We start from the raw sequence: 15,659 nt of genomic DNA, 5'->3' as shown, positions 1-15,659 counted from the left end.
GCATGACTTGTGATTGAAGCAAATGTGTAGTGTTGTTGCTGATGATCTTTGGCGAATGTTCCTATTGAGGTTCCTGGTCCAGTGTCACAGCACTTATTAATGGCTACCTAGTAGGTACCTAAGGTTCCTCGCCTGTAACCTATGGTCACTAAATAACCCGTTAGGAGGCATCCATGTGTGCCTGAGCAGCTGCATTTTCAAGAGCTCGTGCCTTATGTACAAGTACCCAGAGACGCCTAAACCACCAAAACTTGCTCTCTGTAGCCACGACGATTGGTACTCAATGCTCGTATGGAATGCTCTCTCTCTCTCTGCCCCTCTGCCCCTCTGCCCCCTCTCTTAACTCCCTCCATTATGTGCCTCCCCACCCATCAGAGTCCAGGCCATGCCCCCAATCAAGGCAACGAGAAGGATGATCCCAGACCCCAGTAAAGATATGCCGCGCTACTCAGGCCGGGCGACGAGAAGCATAGCCTCATGTCCCTCTTAACTACAAGGTTTGGGCTTTAACAAGTTCACAATTATTAGACATGGATGAGCACGACGGGCCAAGAACCCGGCTTCCTCCTTGTCCCTGTTCAATGTTGGATCCGACGTGGGTGGCGATTTTTCCACTCCACCTCAAATTCTCATCTTGGGTCTTTGTTAATCATTCATGCCGAGCTTCATCAACTGAGCTTTCAATTCTCTGGCCTTTGGTAAACAGTTTTGACTGGCTTGTTTGACCTCGTGTGCATCCGCATCTCATATCTTCTTGAACATTGCACACCTCCACCTCGGGCTCTAGGCGTCTCGTTTATCACAGCTTAGTGGCACTATATCAAATCTCGGCTTTCCGGTTCGAGCCTCGTAGATCAAGCGACAGATCTCGATACCATCTCTTGCAGCCTTTGTGGATGTTGCTGGTTTAGCGAGCTGCGTGGCACTAGGGTCCTTGAATTGCGCTCTCACTGGACATGATCTGCCCTCCACCCTCTTGACGAGGCGCCTACGCATACGCATACGCAGACGCAGACGCATCTGACCTGGTCGCCACTTGCAGATACGCTTGCATCCTCTAGCAGGATACCCTGACCTGAGTTCCGTATCCGCACGACGTCAATCCTTGTCGTCACACAACTTGCACTGCTTTTGCACTACCATCCTAAACCCCATTGGTTCATCTCCTCAACGGTCAACGAGACCTCAAGGGGTCTGGGGTACGTGAGCCAGCATCTCTTTTCTATATGAACCATCACCAAGCTCATTCGGTTTTGTCTTCAGAAGTCCAGCGTCTTTTAGGGCTGCTCGGCACATCAACGGCTATTGGCCCTTGATCCATCTTCCCCATCTCTAAATACCATGGAAACTGTCTTCATCACCATTTTAGGTATGCTATATTGCTGTGCTCAGCTCATTCTTGACCGCTTGTATCAAAGCCCCCACTAACAGCACCCTAGATCTGTCCGAGGAGGCTCGAATCAGGTATTGCTCCGAGTCCATAGAGGATATCCTTGGCTATCTTCCACACGAGGTGCTTGGAAAATCATGCTGGGACTATTTCCATCCCGAGGAGATCCCATTTGCCCGTGAAGTTCACGGTCGAGGTGTCAGCCTCGATAAGGCATCAGTCCTTAGCTACTGTCGTGTCCAGCACAAGGATGGCTCTTGGATCGGATGTGAGTGTGTCTTCACCGTCGTTCACGACGTTTTGGTCGCCAGCACCAGTATTTATCGTCAAGGACCCAAGGCAAAACGTGAGCATTGCCGTCTACTGTGCCCACCAATCCTTCCTCACTGATTCTTTATAGAGCGCGAATTGGCCAGTGGGGCGGTCCGGCGCATCTTCTCCTCGTCTCCTCGTGATCCCCGTTATCACATGTTGTCCTATCTCTCCAACAAGTTCACTCAACAGTCACCAGATCTCCAGAATGAACCCAGGGCAGCTTTGTTCCTCAATCGCTTTACACGCACCTCGACCGTCATGCACGCGACCGATGGCGTCTCCAGCATTCTAGGCCTGGCCCCTGATGACCTCATCGGTAGAAGTTTCTACTACTGCATTACAGAAAATTGCCTTCCTGATGCTGTCAAAACCCTCGAAAGTGCCAAAGCCAACGACTCAATCGCATACTTGAGGTTTCGATATCGCAACCCTTTGCAGGATCATGGCAATGGCCCCGAGGTCGGCTTGCCTGAGGATACCAGCGACGAGGATGACGACGGTGGTGTCGCTCTGGGAAATGGACCCAGGTCTGGCTCGTCAGTGTCCATGACCGATGCTCCAACATCTCGGCCCTCCAACAACGCATCTACCCCGTCCTCTGGACCAAACGCTACCTCAAATCAAAGCCAAGATCCTCACCCGCAATCAGCCAGTCATTCGTCGACTGATGGCGACCTCCTTCAACCGCCCTCTGAAGCAACCGATCTCATTCACAGATCATCCTCTGGAAACAGTACCGATCTAGGTCCTGGTGCCGCCGATGCCATCTTCGACCCACCGGAACGAGCGGCCTCGTCTTCCTCTTCCACCCCGCGAGATGACTCTTCTGAGAGAGGCCTGGAACTCGAGGCTGTCGTTTCGTGCAGCTCAGACGGATTAGTCGTCATCCTCCGCCGTGCTAAGCCACTCGTGCCGCCCACACTCGGTGTCACAGAGGCAGATTATTATACCAATGGTCTCTTCGCCTCACCATGGGCTCCACAGCCAGTCCTACCATCTGGTGTGCCACAAGACGCGGTGGAATCCTTGGCCTCGTCCACAGACACCAGCTCCGTGGAATCTGGCTTCATGGCTGCCATCAGAGATGTCGCAGTCTTTGCCTGGTCTCTCACAGGTATTAACGGTTCTCTGGTCGACTATGCGAGTGGTAGTCCTGTCGGAGAGTCACAGCCGCCGGGAGGTCTCCCGATCTGGGACCCCAAAGCAGATGCGGACCCTTACGACCTCTACAATGGCTTCTCTGGCAGTGCCCACCGGCCCTTCGATGGCATGGATGAGCCAGTTCGAATGCCTAGGAAGGAAGACGAGCTAGGTAGTAGTGATGATGAGGTTCTCTGGAAACGGTCCACCACAATGCCCGCCTGGAGACGACCGAAGAGAAGAGGTCATGGCGATGCGTTTGGTGGCCCGGGGGAAAATCCTGAAGATGGACAGGATCAATACGGCGGCCGAAAGAGAACGACCAAGTCCTCGAGTGGTTCGAGATCTGGGGCTGGGACCACATCAAGCTCTGGTCAAGAGCAATCAGGTTCGGGCTCAGGCTCTGGTTCAGCAACAGGCTCAGGGGCTGGCTCCGTGACTGGGTCCTCTTAGGATCTACGTTCCAATGATGGTCTTGTATGACCTCTTATGATACCTCGACTGCTGGGATTAAGCGTACCGAGCGTTGAGATGAACTCTTTCTTTATCTTTTTGAATCGATTCTTGAATTCATTTTGACCATCGAGGCAAGGTGGTGAGGAGGCCTGTGTAGTCGTCTATGGCGAGGCATACATCTGACATTCACCACCCTTGGTAACAATGTAGAAATATGATACATTGTTTGAACTATTGTTCTATTCGATGCTCATATAGATCATCATGCATAGTTGCAAATAGAACTGGTCAAAGGCACGGAGCAAGTGCCCTCGTTTAATACTTTCCATATAGAGCCCTTGGATGCACGTGATCACGTGTCGCGCCCGCGTCTTGGAAAACGTGACATGACATCCATCGTGGCTGCCTCTTCTGACATCAACTTTCGCACCATATGCGATCATCCATTTCCCACGGTAACAATTCACCGCCACGGTGTCTCTACCTCCACGGTCTTCAATCGTTGTATGCAAGACCCGTCATCCGGTATAGACACGCATGACCTTTCTTCAACTCCACCGATGAACTTCTAGGAACCCTGACATTCGCACTCAGGGCGGCCTCCAGATGCTAAACACCATTCCACCATCATGCCCTTAAACTCGACTCTCAAGCAAAACCAAAAGCAGTCGTCTGCTAACACTGCCAACGAACAAGGGAAATTGGCAAATAGGTCCTCTACACCGCAGCCTTCTCTCCTTCAAACTCGTGGTCGAGATCGTCCTCTTTCAGGACTGAATAGCCGTCACAATCGCAGCAACAGTCACAATGGCGTTGCCCAAATTGATAACCCTCCTCTCGACCCATCCACCCTCAAGATTCCCATAAAGGACACCTTTAGTAAGAGTGCTTCCCATATACCACAGGCTCAGCCATCTTTCGGGTCGAGACAACAAGATGTGACGGTCAAACACACAGCCCCTCCGCATCACAAGGTTCCGTCTCCCTTGGGGCAGTATGATATCTCTCACTGACAATTCACAAGCCTCGTACCTCAGTCCTTGACGATACCTTGACAAGTATTCATATGGATGACACTGACAGCTTCACCAACAACGAGTATGTTGCGGGGGGCATGCTGGATCATTCCAATGAGCCAAACCAACCGCATGAGCCTCTTGCCCGATCTTCACACTGTCCCTGGACCTTCACTCGGCAACCTCGTCCTCCCAAAGACTTTCGACAGCCTGAATTAGGCAATTTTGGCAATAATGATTGGATGGCCGCTGTCGACCGCGAGAGGAAGTTGCAAGGCAAAGAGCCTAAATATGGTGCTTTTCACAATGCGAACGAGCCCGGCGACAGCTATGCTGGTAATGAAACCTTCAGTTTCGACGATGACGACGAAGAAGATGAGTATCCACAAGAACGGCCTCAGTGGATTGACACTCCATCTCGGCTACAGCCTGCCTTTGACCCGCAGGCTGGCCCCCTCCTCAAGAAATCGACAAACTTGAACCAAACGAACGAAGCAACCAGTCCACCTCTTCCTTCACTCAAGGACTTACGACATGACCCTGTGCTTGAGATTTCGCTCGGAAATCCGAATCATGACCCTAGCAATGTCAACCATCGCTTCAAAGATCGCCGAGATCACGTTGTCCAGACGGTGGAGAGTGAAGCCACTGCATTTCTGGCACCGCAACCACCACGTCAAGACATGTCGTCCAAGGTATCGTCTTATCCTGAGGAATCGTCATCTGAGGAAGATCAAGGGAGGGCCCCGCCAGACAAGTTACAATATGGCCCGACTTCTGGGCTGGCGCCATCTCCGCGAGGCACAAAACGACCACACGACCTTGGCATCGACTTCTCGCCTTCCACACTTGCTCAAAAGAGTTTTGATGACCTTGACAGAATTCCATTCTGGTTAGACCCAACCGTGGAAGAGGCACCCCCTGCAGTAGACGCTCATGGAAACTCCATGTCATTGTCGGCCAAGCTGCAAAATCTGACCAAGATGCAGGTACAGGACCAGACAGCACTCTTCCGGTCGCAGAGCGATGTAGACCGCGAAGCCACGGCCGGATGGTTCCTTGAGCGAATACGTGATGAAATGCAAAGGTTGATGCGCGTCCGGGTCGAGAGAAGGAAAGTTGCGCTCCGGTTTGAAATGGAAGTCAAGCGGCGCGACCGTCGGGTGCGAACCAAGATCGCCGATGTGGACGAGGAGCTCGAGGGACTGAAGAAGGGCGGCACAACCCTGATTGCTGGTAGGACCAAGCCAAGTCGTTGAGCCAGCCCGTTGATTCTCTCGAGGTGCTTTCGAGTCGATTGTCTTCAGTTGGTGTCTATCTCCAGTATGGATTTTGTCTGTCTATGATGTTACGACTGTTGTTGGAATTGATGAAATGTACGACTACTGGTCCGGAAAAGGGGAAAACGTAGATGATGTTATTCATGCTCGATGTTCGAGCGGGTATAAACGAATCGTAATGAGATTGCAGCCATGTCTGTCTAATCTATCCATCTTTTCTTCAACATGGCTTTTGTTCATTCGACACTCACTGGGATATGATCTCCTAATGTCCTCTCGAGTGTTGACATCGACTGGTGACTTATTGTATAACACCATGGTGACCAATCGCTCAATCCTCTTTGCTTTCCCCCACCTTTCAAAATCCGAGGTAAGCCTGCTCTCCTCCTACCCGTTTCATAACTTCATCACTTGTCCGACGCCTGATCACTATTCTCATCCACATCTTGAACCGTACTTGTGTTGGTACTTGCCCTTTGTATCAACTGGCCCAACACACGAGCCAAGCGTTGATAATCATCCAACAAATCCTGAACATCACCAATTTTCAGTTCTGCCGCTGAATCCGACGTCATGAATCGTGAAATCGGTGGTGCGGCTTTGATGACTTCAAGTTCGTCTTTCTTAGGTAATCGTAGCGGATGGAGGTTTTGGTTCGCGGTCGAATCGGATTCACCAGGACCTGCTTTGGGGATGTTCTTGTAGGGAGATTTATCGGGTGATGATGCACTAGTACTGGTTTTCCGTTCTTTGTCGATCACGACCAGGGGGTTGGGAGTTGGTGGAGATGCTGAAGCACTCGCTCGACTTCCAAATCGGCCAAACGCTCCGCCGAATGCTGAGCCAATGTGATTGATGGGGTTGAGACTACCGCCAAAGTTCTTGACTGTGTCGAGAGGGTTGGTGCTGGCGGATTGTGGGGTGGCGATCATTGGTGTTGCGCCAGAAGATTTTGTGTTGGTGTTGGTAGAAGTGATGTCTCCGGAGGAAACGGATGTGGTTTGATGGAGGGTTGATCGTCGTCCACTGCCGTTGCTTTGCACGCTATCGGCGCTTCGGTCTCGTACGGTACCGGGTTTTCGTCCGCCGAGTAAACTGAGAATCCGGTCTTCCGTTCTTGTTAGGTTGGAGGTGGTGGGTGTGTTGGTTCCGTCGTGGAGAGAGCTTGATTCGCTGAGAGCAGGGTCGTCCTCGTCGGGTGTGAGTGGTCTGCTCACTAATTGTCGCGCTTCATCTAGGGTTTTGGGGACGATGACTTCGGCGCTGGAATCTTCGCTTCCTCGCTCTTTGAGCTTGCCCATGAGGAATTTGAAGCTGTTGTCTAATGTGCTGGATATGTTTTTGAATCCTTCTTCTGCGGTAGATTGGACTGCTTTGTTGGCGGTGGTGATTGGGTGGAGGATATCGGATAATGTTCTCTGATGGCGAGTAGTCGGTGGAGCTGATTTCTCTGGTAATGGTTTCAACACGGATCCCGAGGGACTAGACTCGACATGGGAGCCGGTCGCGTTGGTGTTTGTCGTCGCAGTTGTGGGGGTGGCCGGCTGTGAGGCTGAGATGGGGAGGGACGGGAATGCTTCTAGTTTTTCGGACTGGTCTTGATCTGTGGTGGAAAGTTTTCTGGGTCCTTCGGGATGTTCGTCCGCACGTAGACTTGCGAGGTCGACATTTTCGAGGAAGCTGATGGCAGCTTCTAAGTTGGTTAGGCAGTATGCTGCCTCTCCATCGACTCGTGTCGCAGCTCGAAATCTCTGGATAAAATACAAGTTGCTGATGATGTTAATGCCCTCAACGGGGGAGGTGATGAGGGTGTAGATAAGAGTTGGAAGAATCTCGTCGGCTGAGGAAGAGGATGGGTATATAGTGTATAATGTGTCGACGATGGCTTTGTGGGCAGCAGTGAGGTGTTGTAGCTTCCCAAGCGGAGACTTTTCTTCATTCATTTTGGCGAGACCTTCTCTGGCGGGTTCTAGCGAAGCCTGAAGATCTTCAGTGGTCTTTTCGGCGTCCGGTCCAATATCGATGCCCAGATCTTTCAAGCCAATACCAACGAGTGCCAACGCAGCAGTTTTGGAACGGAGTTTCTCGTCACGAACTTCGTCCAAGGTGCTTTTATGTCTCCATAGTTTGTCGTATATCTTCTCACAGACTCTCTTCTCGACAGCCTCCTCGAGAACTATACGCTTATATTCGAGTAGTTTCCTTTGCTTCCGCTTTTCCGTGACTTCAGACGCTGTAAGCATCTGCTGGGCGTTTGAGGTGGCATCACGAGGTCGGAGTGAGTCGTGGGACGGCTTTGAAGGAATAGTTCTGGACCTGGCGGACGCCTTGGAAGGAGCGGGAGAAGGGTCCCGGTTAAGACGAGACCTGAGGGCTGATATATGGATGGCGATTGCACTGGAAGCCCGAACATAGAACTCTTGAAACAGATCAGACAATTGATCAATCTTCAGAGGCTCAGGATATGTCTTCGTCTGCAGAGCATCGACAAAACGATCAGTCAGACTGACAAGTTCGATGGGTAATTCGTCGAAGCGGTCGGGTAAGGTGTGAGAGCGGCCGAGGGTGGGAGAGGGAGGCTCACTCCCTTCTGGGACGGGCTTCTCAAAGACATCATCTTGATCTGAGTGAGTTGTGGTAGGGGATTTGAGAGGAGTCAGAGTAGATATTGTGCTGGCTCTACTTCGAGGAGGTGATGTGACGGGACTTGCGGGTTCATAGCGGGCGAATGACTTGGAGGATAGAGGTAGAGGTCTTGACCTCACTGAGCCGGTGGTAGACATGGGAGTTTGGATGTGAAGGGAGATGCTCTAGCAATCTGGTGGAAAAGCCAGATGGATTGAGGACACAGTCAAAGAGCTGACGTGACATTTACGGACCAGGGTATCCGTGCGGCATCATGATCTGTCTGTCTGGGACCTGGTAGACCTCTATCAACAACGACTGAGGACAGGCTGGTGGAATGGGTGGTGAGTGTGAAATGAGAACTTGAACATGAACATCAAAAATACAGTCAGTGAAAGGTGTGTATGGTTTCTTGGAATCCGCGTCATCCGTGTCAGGCGAGGACGGGTGCGTGATGGAGACAACTGCAGGTGTTTACTGTACTGGATTGATGTGTCTGCGTTGGTTTGACTCGAGGATGACACGCAGTCCGACAACCCGGTGAGGCAAAGATGGTGAAACAAGCCTGAGGATGACATGTGATTGGTTTATTGAGGGGAAGGGAAGGCACCCGAGTCTAGGGGTCACGGGGGTCAATTGGGTAGACGTGGCCGATTGTAGGCAGTAGCCAATCGGTCTTTCGGTGCTGTGTTGGGGCCTATGGTGCCTATTAGAGGGGTAGTCTCCCCTAAGCCTTTCCCCCCACGAATGACTTCTCAGGCATCTCAAGGCCTAGAATGTCTAGACTGTCTAGTTCTATCGTCTATCGCCCCAACGACGTCAACATGTCCACTTATTGTCACCGCCAAGAGACAAGACCCACCCAGCATCCACTGCCCAATCAATTCACTTCTAGCGTCCTGATGACCTGCGGTCCTGCCTGTTGTGCCCGTTATGCCTATTGTTCCTTGCCGTGCCGGTTCAACCTCGACTCCCACCGCAGACAACAAGTCAGTCATTCCATCACATTCATCCATCCATCATCTCTCTTCAGGACTCCCTTCACCATCCCTATACTCAACCATATTGAACACAATGAAGACCCGGAAAGCACGAGAGTCAAAATGTCACTCTGTCAGTAGGATCACGGCTGGTGTTCTGCTTTCAGTCCTTGCTCTATCCTCATCAGCATCCGCCGCCACCGCCCCCGCCATCGATCCATGGTATCCTGTTCCGGCACCCAGAGAGCCGGATTCTCACGATTTTACATTAAGACACATATTCCATCGAGGAACCTACCAAGATCCCCATTTACACAAGAGACTCGACTTAAAGCCCACCGATGACCTTCTTCTCTCCGCCCAAGACGACTCATCTCCTCCCACTGTTGAACCACCCCCACGTCTATCCGCAAAATCACATTCAATAGAGATCGAACGACTCGTCGACAGGGACCCAGAAGCCATTGAGAATCATTTACAACATGCCCGCTATTTTGGCAGACCTGCCGTGCTTGACGCCTCAGCATGGACGTTGGACGAGATCAAAGGGCCCAACATTTCAGACAAAGACACTGTTGTTAATTTAGCCATAATGGCCGCCAACGCATACGCCGATGTTCCCGGCAAAGGTGATTGGCAGGATGTCTCTCAAGGCTACAATCGATCTGCAAGTTTTGGTTGGCAAGGAGATGGTTTGCGTGGATATATCTTTGCCGACCAGGCCAACAACACTGTCATCATCAGCCTGAAGGGCACCTCCCCAGCAGTTTTTGATGGGGACGGCACAACCACAAAGGACAAACTCAATGACAACTTGTTCTTCAGCTGTTGTTGTGCCCAGGGCGGTCAGTACTTTTGGCGCCAGGTCTGCGATTGTTACTCTTCCACATACACATGCAACCAGACATGCCTCATCAAGGCTTTGCGAAATGAAAACAGATACTACCGGGCGGCCATTGATCTCTACACCAACGTTACGGAGATCTACGCCGACTCCAACGTTTGGCTTGTTGGCCACTCATTGGGTGGTGCAGTCACTAGCCTCCTAGGTCTCACCTTTGGAATTCCCACCGTCACCTTCGAAGCTCCAGGAGAAGACCTTGCTGCCAAACGCCTCGGCTTACCCGCTCCTCCGTCGGCCGACCCACATAAACCACGGACCAGATACACTGGTGCCTATCACATTGGCCATACTGCTGATCCTGTCTTCATGGGAACATGTAATGGTGCTACAGCAACATGCACCCTGGGTGGGTACGCCATGGAGTCGCAATGCCACACTGGCAAGCAATGTGTCTATGACACGGTCAATGATTATGGCTGGCGTGTGGGAATTGGAAATCACAAAATCCTCAATGTGATTGAGAACGTCTTGAAAAAATACGACACAGTGCCGCAATGTACAGTCGACGATGAATGTATCGATTGTTTCAATTGGAAGTATTTCGAAAGCAATGGATCGGACTCGACCACGACGACAACCACCACGTCATCCATGACAAGAACGAGAACGACCACCTGCAAGACCCCTGGTTGGTGGGGTTGTCTCGACGAGACCACCACCTCTTCTATTCCAGTGGTCACCACCACCTACACAACCACCTCTTGTGCCACGCCAGGCTGGTTCGGTTGTAACGAAGAAGTCAATGTCACCGTCACCACCACAACAGCTGCCCCTACATCGGACATTCCCACGACCACGGTTCACGGCTCCAGCCCACTTCACCCACCATCGTCCACGTCAACCTGCCAGCATCCAGGATGGTTTGGCTGTCGCGATCCAACCGCCAGTCATCCTACTCCAACTCCGTCTCCAACTCAGTCGCACACCAAAGCGTCCATGACCTCAGAGCCATACACATGTGAAACTCCGGGACTTTTCTTCGGCTGTCGCGATCGAAAGCACCCAAGTTCATCTAATGGAGGCCCAATCGGTTCCAAGAGTGCATCTATCACAACAGTGCCTCGACCGACGCAGAGTGCAAGCCTGAGTGAGGCCACCTCGTCTGTCTCGACCACAAAGTCACACCACGGTGGGAAGAAGTATAAAAAATGCAAACACCCTGCCTTCTTTGGCTTGATCTGTCTGGACGAGTATGAGGCTTATGTGCCAGAGCTATAAACTTGGCAGGACGAGCTGGTACGGCGTCAGAATGAATATATGAGCAGGTGGACTTGTACTTATGGGCAGGACAAGACCACTAAGGGTCCATGACATGACATGACATGGCACTGGGGTTTATACATGTAGCATTGGCGCGGGGCGATTTGATATGGTTGAGTTTGGTTTTGTTGTTTCTGCTTGATTGGCATGGAACGACGTATATATTCAGTGATGGCCATGACATTTACATGTTGAGCAATCGACTTTTGCCTGTATGAGACTACACTTCTCATGCATTACATCAAATTGACAGATACATAAGAATCATGGTCTGAACAAGAATGAACCGAAGTGCGATTCTGCTATCCAAGACTATTCGATATGATGTCCCGTTTTCCATTATGTCTTTTTGGTTCCTCCTAAAAAGATCCATCCATTCCACATATTGTAGCATGCAATTTTCTCCACCTATCTCCAGCCATTACAATCCCAAAGGGTTATTCGCATCTTGCTTCTTGCCACCGATCGAATCGGTCGTCCCTTTAGCAGTGTCACCCACTGATTTCGTGGTATCGCCGAGCTAAAAGACGGAGAAGGTTAGTCACGAAGAGGAAGGGATATAACTTGAATCAACTTGAAGGGAATTGACTTACCCCTTTCGAGGCTCCTCCAACCGTATCACCGACGCCTTTTCCAACAGTGCCAACTGTATTTCCAACGGTGTCCTGGTTTGAAGGATTAGTTAGATATTGATGTCATGGAGGAAGTTATATATGAGGTGGGGTAGTAGGTAAGTACTCACTGTGATCCCACCTACGGTGTTTCCGACTGTGTCGGTGACACCGCCGAGAATACCTCCTAGACCTCGAATGATAGTTAGCACCTATGTACAAAAAGGAAAGGGTGGAATAATGGAATCTTATGGGAGTAAGTGATGGTGAAGGAGAAGGAGAAGGAGATAGACATACCACCTTGTTTCTTTTGTTCTTCACCAGACATGTTGAGTATATGTATGTGTCTGTGTGTCTGTGTGTGAATATAGTATCTTGCCCTGAGAATAAAAGATATAGGATTTGCTATGGAGAGGGAGGGAGGGAAAGTGTGGCTTGTAGGATCAACGACTTTATATTCTACACTATTTTACGTTATACCCAAGGCCCTCTGATGACATTCACAGCCACAGCTTAGGTACTTCAGACGAGGGAATGAGCCACTCAACGGTAAAGCAGATCAAGATCAAGATCAGCAGGATGAGAAGGACAAGCAAGAGTGGGAGGAGAGCGGGGATGGGGATCGAGAATTGTCAAATGGCATCATAATTCTGGATCCCTAGTACTTACGTACTGTATCACCGTATATACTTTACAATGAGGGACAGTGAGGACAGTGAGGACAAGTGGGAAATCTGTTCTGACCAATCCTTTGAAGTTGGCAGGGATTATACCATGGTTCTAACGGCACAACGGTCGGGGGGTTTTGTAACTTGAACCCTGCCGTGCCACAAAACAGATGGATGTGGCTGATCACTTGACTTATTGTTCTTATTGCAAGCTTGCATGGTGAGGAGTCGGTATCCCTGGGATGGGATTACGTAGGTAAAGTGGTTTTGGTTCAAGGTTGTTGGAGGAGATTCATCGAGTCATATCTGGAGTCAGGGTTTATTTCTCCAATCATATGTATGTAAAGGATTGAGGACTCGATGGGCACGAATGGCCACTGATCAAACGTCACTTGGTTCCAGGTGAGAATTGTCATGTAGATAGCGTATGTGTATTACGCCATGTGATCCATGTGAAATGCTTGATTGACAATGAAAGTCCAGCATGTGAGAATTTAATATGTAGACATAGAGTTGTCATTCTAGTTGAGATCGAGCTAATTACTATTAGTATGACATGTGTCACTTTCTTTTCAATGGCATAAATGCAATAAAGAATAAAGAATATTAGCGCATATATTGTATTATTCCACAATATAAAAACCATCCCATCCGTTAGCCCATGTTCATGACAATATCCTCTTGAACGCTAAATGCTCGATGCCTTTCGGAGTTTTCCCGCCAGCGATCCACGACATCATCTTCCGGTCCATCACGACTTCGTTGACTGGTGTTGCTGAACTGAGCAGTGTTCTTCCCACTGCTGCTTTTGCTACCACTCCGGTCACGATTGGATGTGAACCAGGTAGCCTTTTTAGGCTTGGTCTGGACGGATCCGTCCTCGGTTGATTTTGTCCCTTCAGCTGGTGTCTTGTCCCCAGAGGAAACCTCGGGTGTCACGGATTTGGAGGAAGTGCCGACTCCTTGAGCAAATGCCTTTGCTTTCTTGACTTTGTCTTCTTCCGTGTCAGACAGTGGCTGTGTTGGTGTACCACTAGGAGTGGGCTCAAGACTGGGGGTGGCTTCGACTAGTTCGGCATCTCGATACCATTTCCGTCTTCGGGTGTATTTTCCCCAGGCATCTTCTCTGCTTCCATCGGTCCACTTGTTGTCATAATAGATCCAACCTCCTCCGTCCCCATCTGCATCTTTGCCCGCAGTACCCGTGGCACTAGTTTTGGCCTGACTAGCACCTCGCTTGTGTTGTTTCGAGTCTCCGTGCTCCACTTTCCAAACCGAACCGTCTACCCACCTCCAACGAGCATGGCCACCTTCTACCGAGGGCAGCTCAAATTCATCCTTGGAAGGAGCAGGATTGAGATGCTCATCTGACCAGGGGCCCCTCTCGTAAGCAAATAATGAGGTAGTCCAGCCCAGGCCCAGCCATCGACGCTGGTTTTCATATAGAATAAAGGTGAATCGCACACCCGACGAGTCTGGTCTTTTCTTGGTGGCAATTTCGAGGGCAAGGCCGGTTTGGGATGCCTGCCTTGAGCCAAGACCAGGTCGAAGGGACGAGTCTCGATTTGGGCTGGAAGTGTCAAGATTGAGACCGGTCAAAAATGCTGCCGACTTGCGCATGAAGACGGACCGCCAAAGAATGACTCGTGACACACGAGCGGGTTTAGAGTGCCATGTCAGGATAATGGTGCCTACTGCAAGAAGAACCCTTCGAGGGGTTAAGATGTAGAATGGTGGAAGGGTCAAAATGATCCAGACTGGAGTGACTAGAATGACGCGGATGAAAAGAGTGGTCAGAGCTGGACGGGTTGTGGCAGCGGTTGGGGTGGTCTGAGTGGACAAGAAGTCGGTTAAGGCGAGGAAGGGTTCCAAGAGAATGTTACATCGTGCTGTAAACTCTTGCAAATTATCGACGATTTCATCCAAAGTCTTGTGGTGAGGCTTAGAGGAGGATGAGTATTCTGCCTTGTCACTGTTGGACGTTCTCTTTTCGCCTGTTTTCGTAGTGGAAGACAAGGGAGAATATCGACGAGCGTACATGCCCAAGATGAGAGTGAGGACAATCAAAACTGGAGTTGCGAAGCGAATGACCTCACTACCATAGAGGGTGATGGCCCAAAAAGCAGCGACCAGGAGATATGACTCCCACGGATCTTGAGTGCTCCATGACAGCAATCCAACCAACTTGTTGAGAGGCAGTAGGAAAGGGTGTGAATGGGCTAGAGCTCGAGTGATTTGAGGAGGAGTGGCTACCAGCAAGGGGGATTTCTTGTGGACAATGATGGTAGAGCGTTGTTTAGAGGTTGCAGAATATCCAGAGGATGAAGTGGGAGAGAAGGCGGCGAAGGTGGGAGGATTAGGATCCCAGGCCTGCTGGGAATTGGAAGGATCGGTGGAGGATGGATGGGTACTTGCTTTGGACATTGATGACATCCAAGGCGTGTCTTGAGAGTCAGCGATGAGGAGCGATAGAGGTAGGTAGATAACAGCAGGTAATATGAGGCAACATCACATACCAAATACAGACATGAGACTGGGTTGTTGGAGTCATGTGGTTGGTGTAGCGAGCGGAAGCACGGTGATGACGACGTGGGAGGCGCGGAAGGTTAAACAGGTTAGTAAGAATGGGGTTGGTCAACACAAGGTGGGTTGAAATAAAAGGTATTTATACATGTGTGTAGTTGTGACAGAGAGATAAGGGATAGGTTACTGGAAGGGAGAAGAGAAGAGAGAGGAGAGGAAGTCATTGTCTGAATTGTACACGCTTTGTGATGCATAGAACCAGAGTGCAAGATGAGGATGAGGCATGTGCACAACGCAGGCTGACGGAGTACAGTGAGCGTTACGAGGGGGACAAATGGAGTACGGAGTACGTTGGTACATACTCGGTAGTAGTACGTAGTGCTAGTACGTAGGGCATAACTTAGGCAGTGTGGGAGTAGTACGGAGTAGTGAACGGTAGCCTGTAGCCTGCAGCCTGCAGATGGTGGGTGCGTCGAAGATGCCGCGGCTTC

At 50.5% G+C, this 15,659-nt stretch overlaps 6 protein-coding genes across 6 annotated transcripts; 3 read left to right on the top strand and 3 right to left on the bottom strand.

The window, feature by feature from the left end:
• The first annotated feature begins 627 nt into the window (after positions 1 to 627).
• On the top strand, positions 628 to 3,500 carry PV10_07064 (uncharacterized protein). Its single transcript, XM_016371923.1, has 4 exons — positions 628 to 1,199; positions 1,264 to 1,369; positions 1,440 to 1,736; positions 1,791 to 3,500. Exons 2-4 carry the CDS (start codon positions 1,342 to 1,344, stop codon positions 3,296 to 3,298), a joined length of 1,833 nt encoding a protein of 610 aa, XP_016221255.1. The 5' UTR covers positions 628 to 1,199; positions 1,264 to 1,341; the 3' UTR covers positions 3,299 to 3,500.
• Positions 3,501 to 3,757: 257 nt separating this feature from the next.
• PV10_07063 (uncharacterized protein) lies at positions 3,758 to 5,576 on the top strand (the record flags this gene model as incomplete). Its single annotated transcript, XM_016371922.1, has 2 exons — positions 3,758 to 4,275; positions 4,326 to 5,576. The coding sequence occupies exons 1-2, from the start codon at positions 3,931 to 3,933 to the stop codon at positions 5,574 to 5,576; spliced, it is 1,596 nt and encodes a 531-aa protein (XP_016221254.1). The 5' UTR covers positions 3,758 to 3,930.
• Positions 5,577 to 5,731: 155 nt separating this feature from the next.
• On the bottom strand, positions 5,732 to 8,700 carry PV10_07062 (uncharacterized protein). Its single transcript, XM_016371921.1, has one exon. It carries the CDS (start codon positions 8,378 to 8,380, stop codon positions 6,005 to 6,007), a length of 2,376 nt encoding a protein of 791 aa, XP_016221253.1. The 5' UTR covers positions 8,381 to 8,700; the 3' UTR covers positions 5,732 to 6,004.
• Positions 8,701 to 9,207: 507 nt separating this feature from the next.
• PV10_07061 (uncharacterized protein) lies at positions 9,208 to 11,658 on the top strand. The gene has a single exon (XM_016371920.1). It carries the CDS (start codon positions 9,297 to 9,299, stop codon positions 11,322 to 11,324), a length of 2,028 nt encoding a protein of 675 aa, XP_016221252.1. The 5' UTR covers positions 9,208 to 9,296; the 3' UTR covers positions 11,325 to 11,658.
• On the bottom strand, positions 11,554 to 12,547 carry PV10_07060 (uncharacterized protein). The gene is made up of 4 exons (XM_016371919.1): positions 12,275 to 12,547; positions 12,109 to 12,170; positions 11,960 to 12,031; positions 11,554 to 11,886 (listed from the first exon to the last, which is right to left on the bottom strand). The coding sequence occupies exons 1-4, from the start codon at positions 12,303 to 12,305 to the stop codon at positions 11,788 to 11,790; spliced, it is 264 nt and encodes an 87-aa protein (XP_016221251.1). The 5' UTR covers positions 12,306 to 12,547; the 3' UTR covers positions 11,554 to 11,787.
• Positions 12,548 to 13,127: 580 nt separating this feature from the next.
• On the bottom strand, positions 13,128 to 15,486 carry PV10_07059 (uncharacterized protein). Its single transcript, XM_016371918.1, has 2 exons — positions 15,162 to 15,486; positions 13,128 to 15,089 (listed from the first exon to the last, which is right to left on the bottom strand). Exons 1-2 carry the CDS (start codon positions 15,172 to 15,174, stop codon positions 13,300 to 13,302), a joined length of 1,803 nt encoding a protein of 600 aa, XP_016221250.1. The 5' UTR covers positions 15,175 to 15,486; the 3' UTR covers positions 13,128 to 13,299.
• Positions 15,487 to 15,659: the final 173 nt, after the last annotated feature.

Source organism: Exophiala mesophila (assembly GCF_000836275.1).
Source record: "Exophiala mesophila strain CBS 40295 unplaced genomic scaffold supercont1.5, whole genome shotgun sequence".
In the NCBI taxonomy this organism is placed as follows: domain Eukaryota; kingdom Fungi; phylum Ascomycota; class Eurotiomycetes; order Chaetothyriales; family Herpotrichiellaceae; genus Exophiala; species Exophiala mesophila.
Note: the sequence above shows the minus strand (reverse complement) of the source record. Positions and strands in the feature narration are given on the sequence as shown.

What these genes read in the sequence shown, in the direction of transcription:
- PV10_07064 (XM_016371923.1), top strand. Translation starts at nt 1,342, where the DNA reads ATGGAAACTGTCTTCATCACCATTTTAG. An exon ending in TGTCTTCATCACCATTTTAG is followed by an intron (nt 1,370 to 1,439) that starts GTATGCTATATT and finishes ACAGCACCCTAG; the next exon opens with ATCTGTCCGAGGAGGCTCGA. An exon ending in TCAAGGACCCAAGGCAAAAC is followed by an intron (nt 1,737 to 1,790) that starts GTGAGCATTGCC and finishes GATTCTTTATAG; the next exon opens with AGCGCGAATTGGCCAGTGGG.
- PV10_07062 (XM_016371921.1), bottom strand. Translation starts at nt 8,380, where the DNA reads ATGTCTACCACCGGCTCAGTGAGGTCAAGACCTCTACCTCTATCCTCC.
- PV10_07061 (XM_016371920.1), top strand. Translation starts at nt 9,297, where the DNA reads ATGAAGACCCGGAAAGCACGAGAGTCAAAATGTCACTCTGTCAGTAGG.
- PV10_07060 (XM_016371919.1), bottom strand. Translation starts at nt 12,305, where the DNA reads ATGTCTGGTGAAGAACAAAAGAAACAAGGTG. An exon ending in ACACCGTAGGTGGGATCACA is followed by an intron (nt 12,032 to 12,108) that starts GTGAGTACTTAC and finishes CCTTCAAACCAG; the next exon opens with GACACCGTTGGAAATACAGT. An exon ending in TTGGAGGAGCCTCGAAAGGG is followed by an intron (nt 11,887 to 11,959) that starts GTAAGTCAATTC and finishes TCCGTCTTTTAG; the next exon opens with CTCGGCGATACCACGAAATC.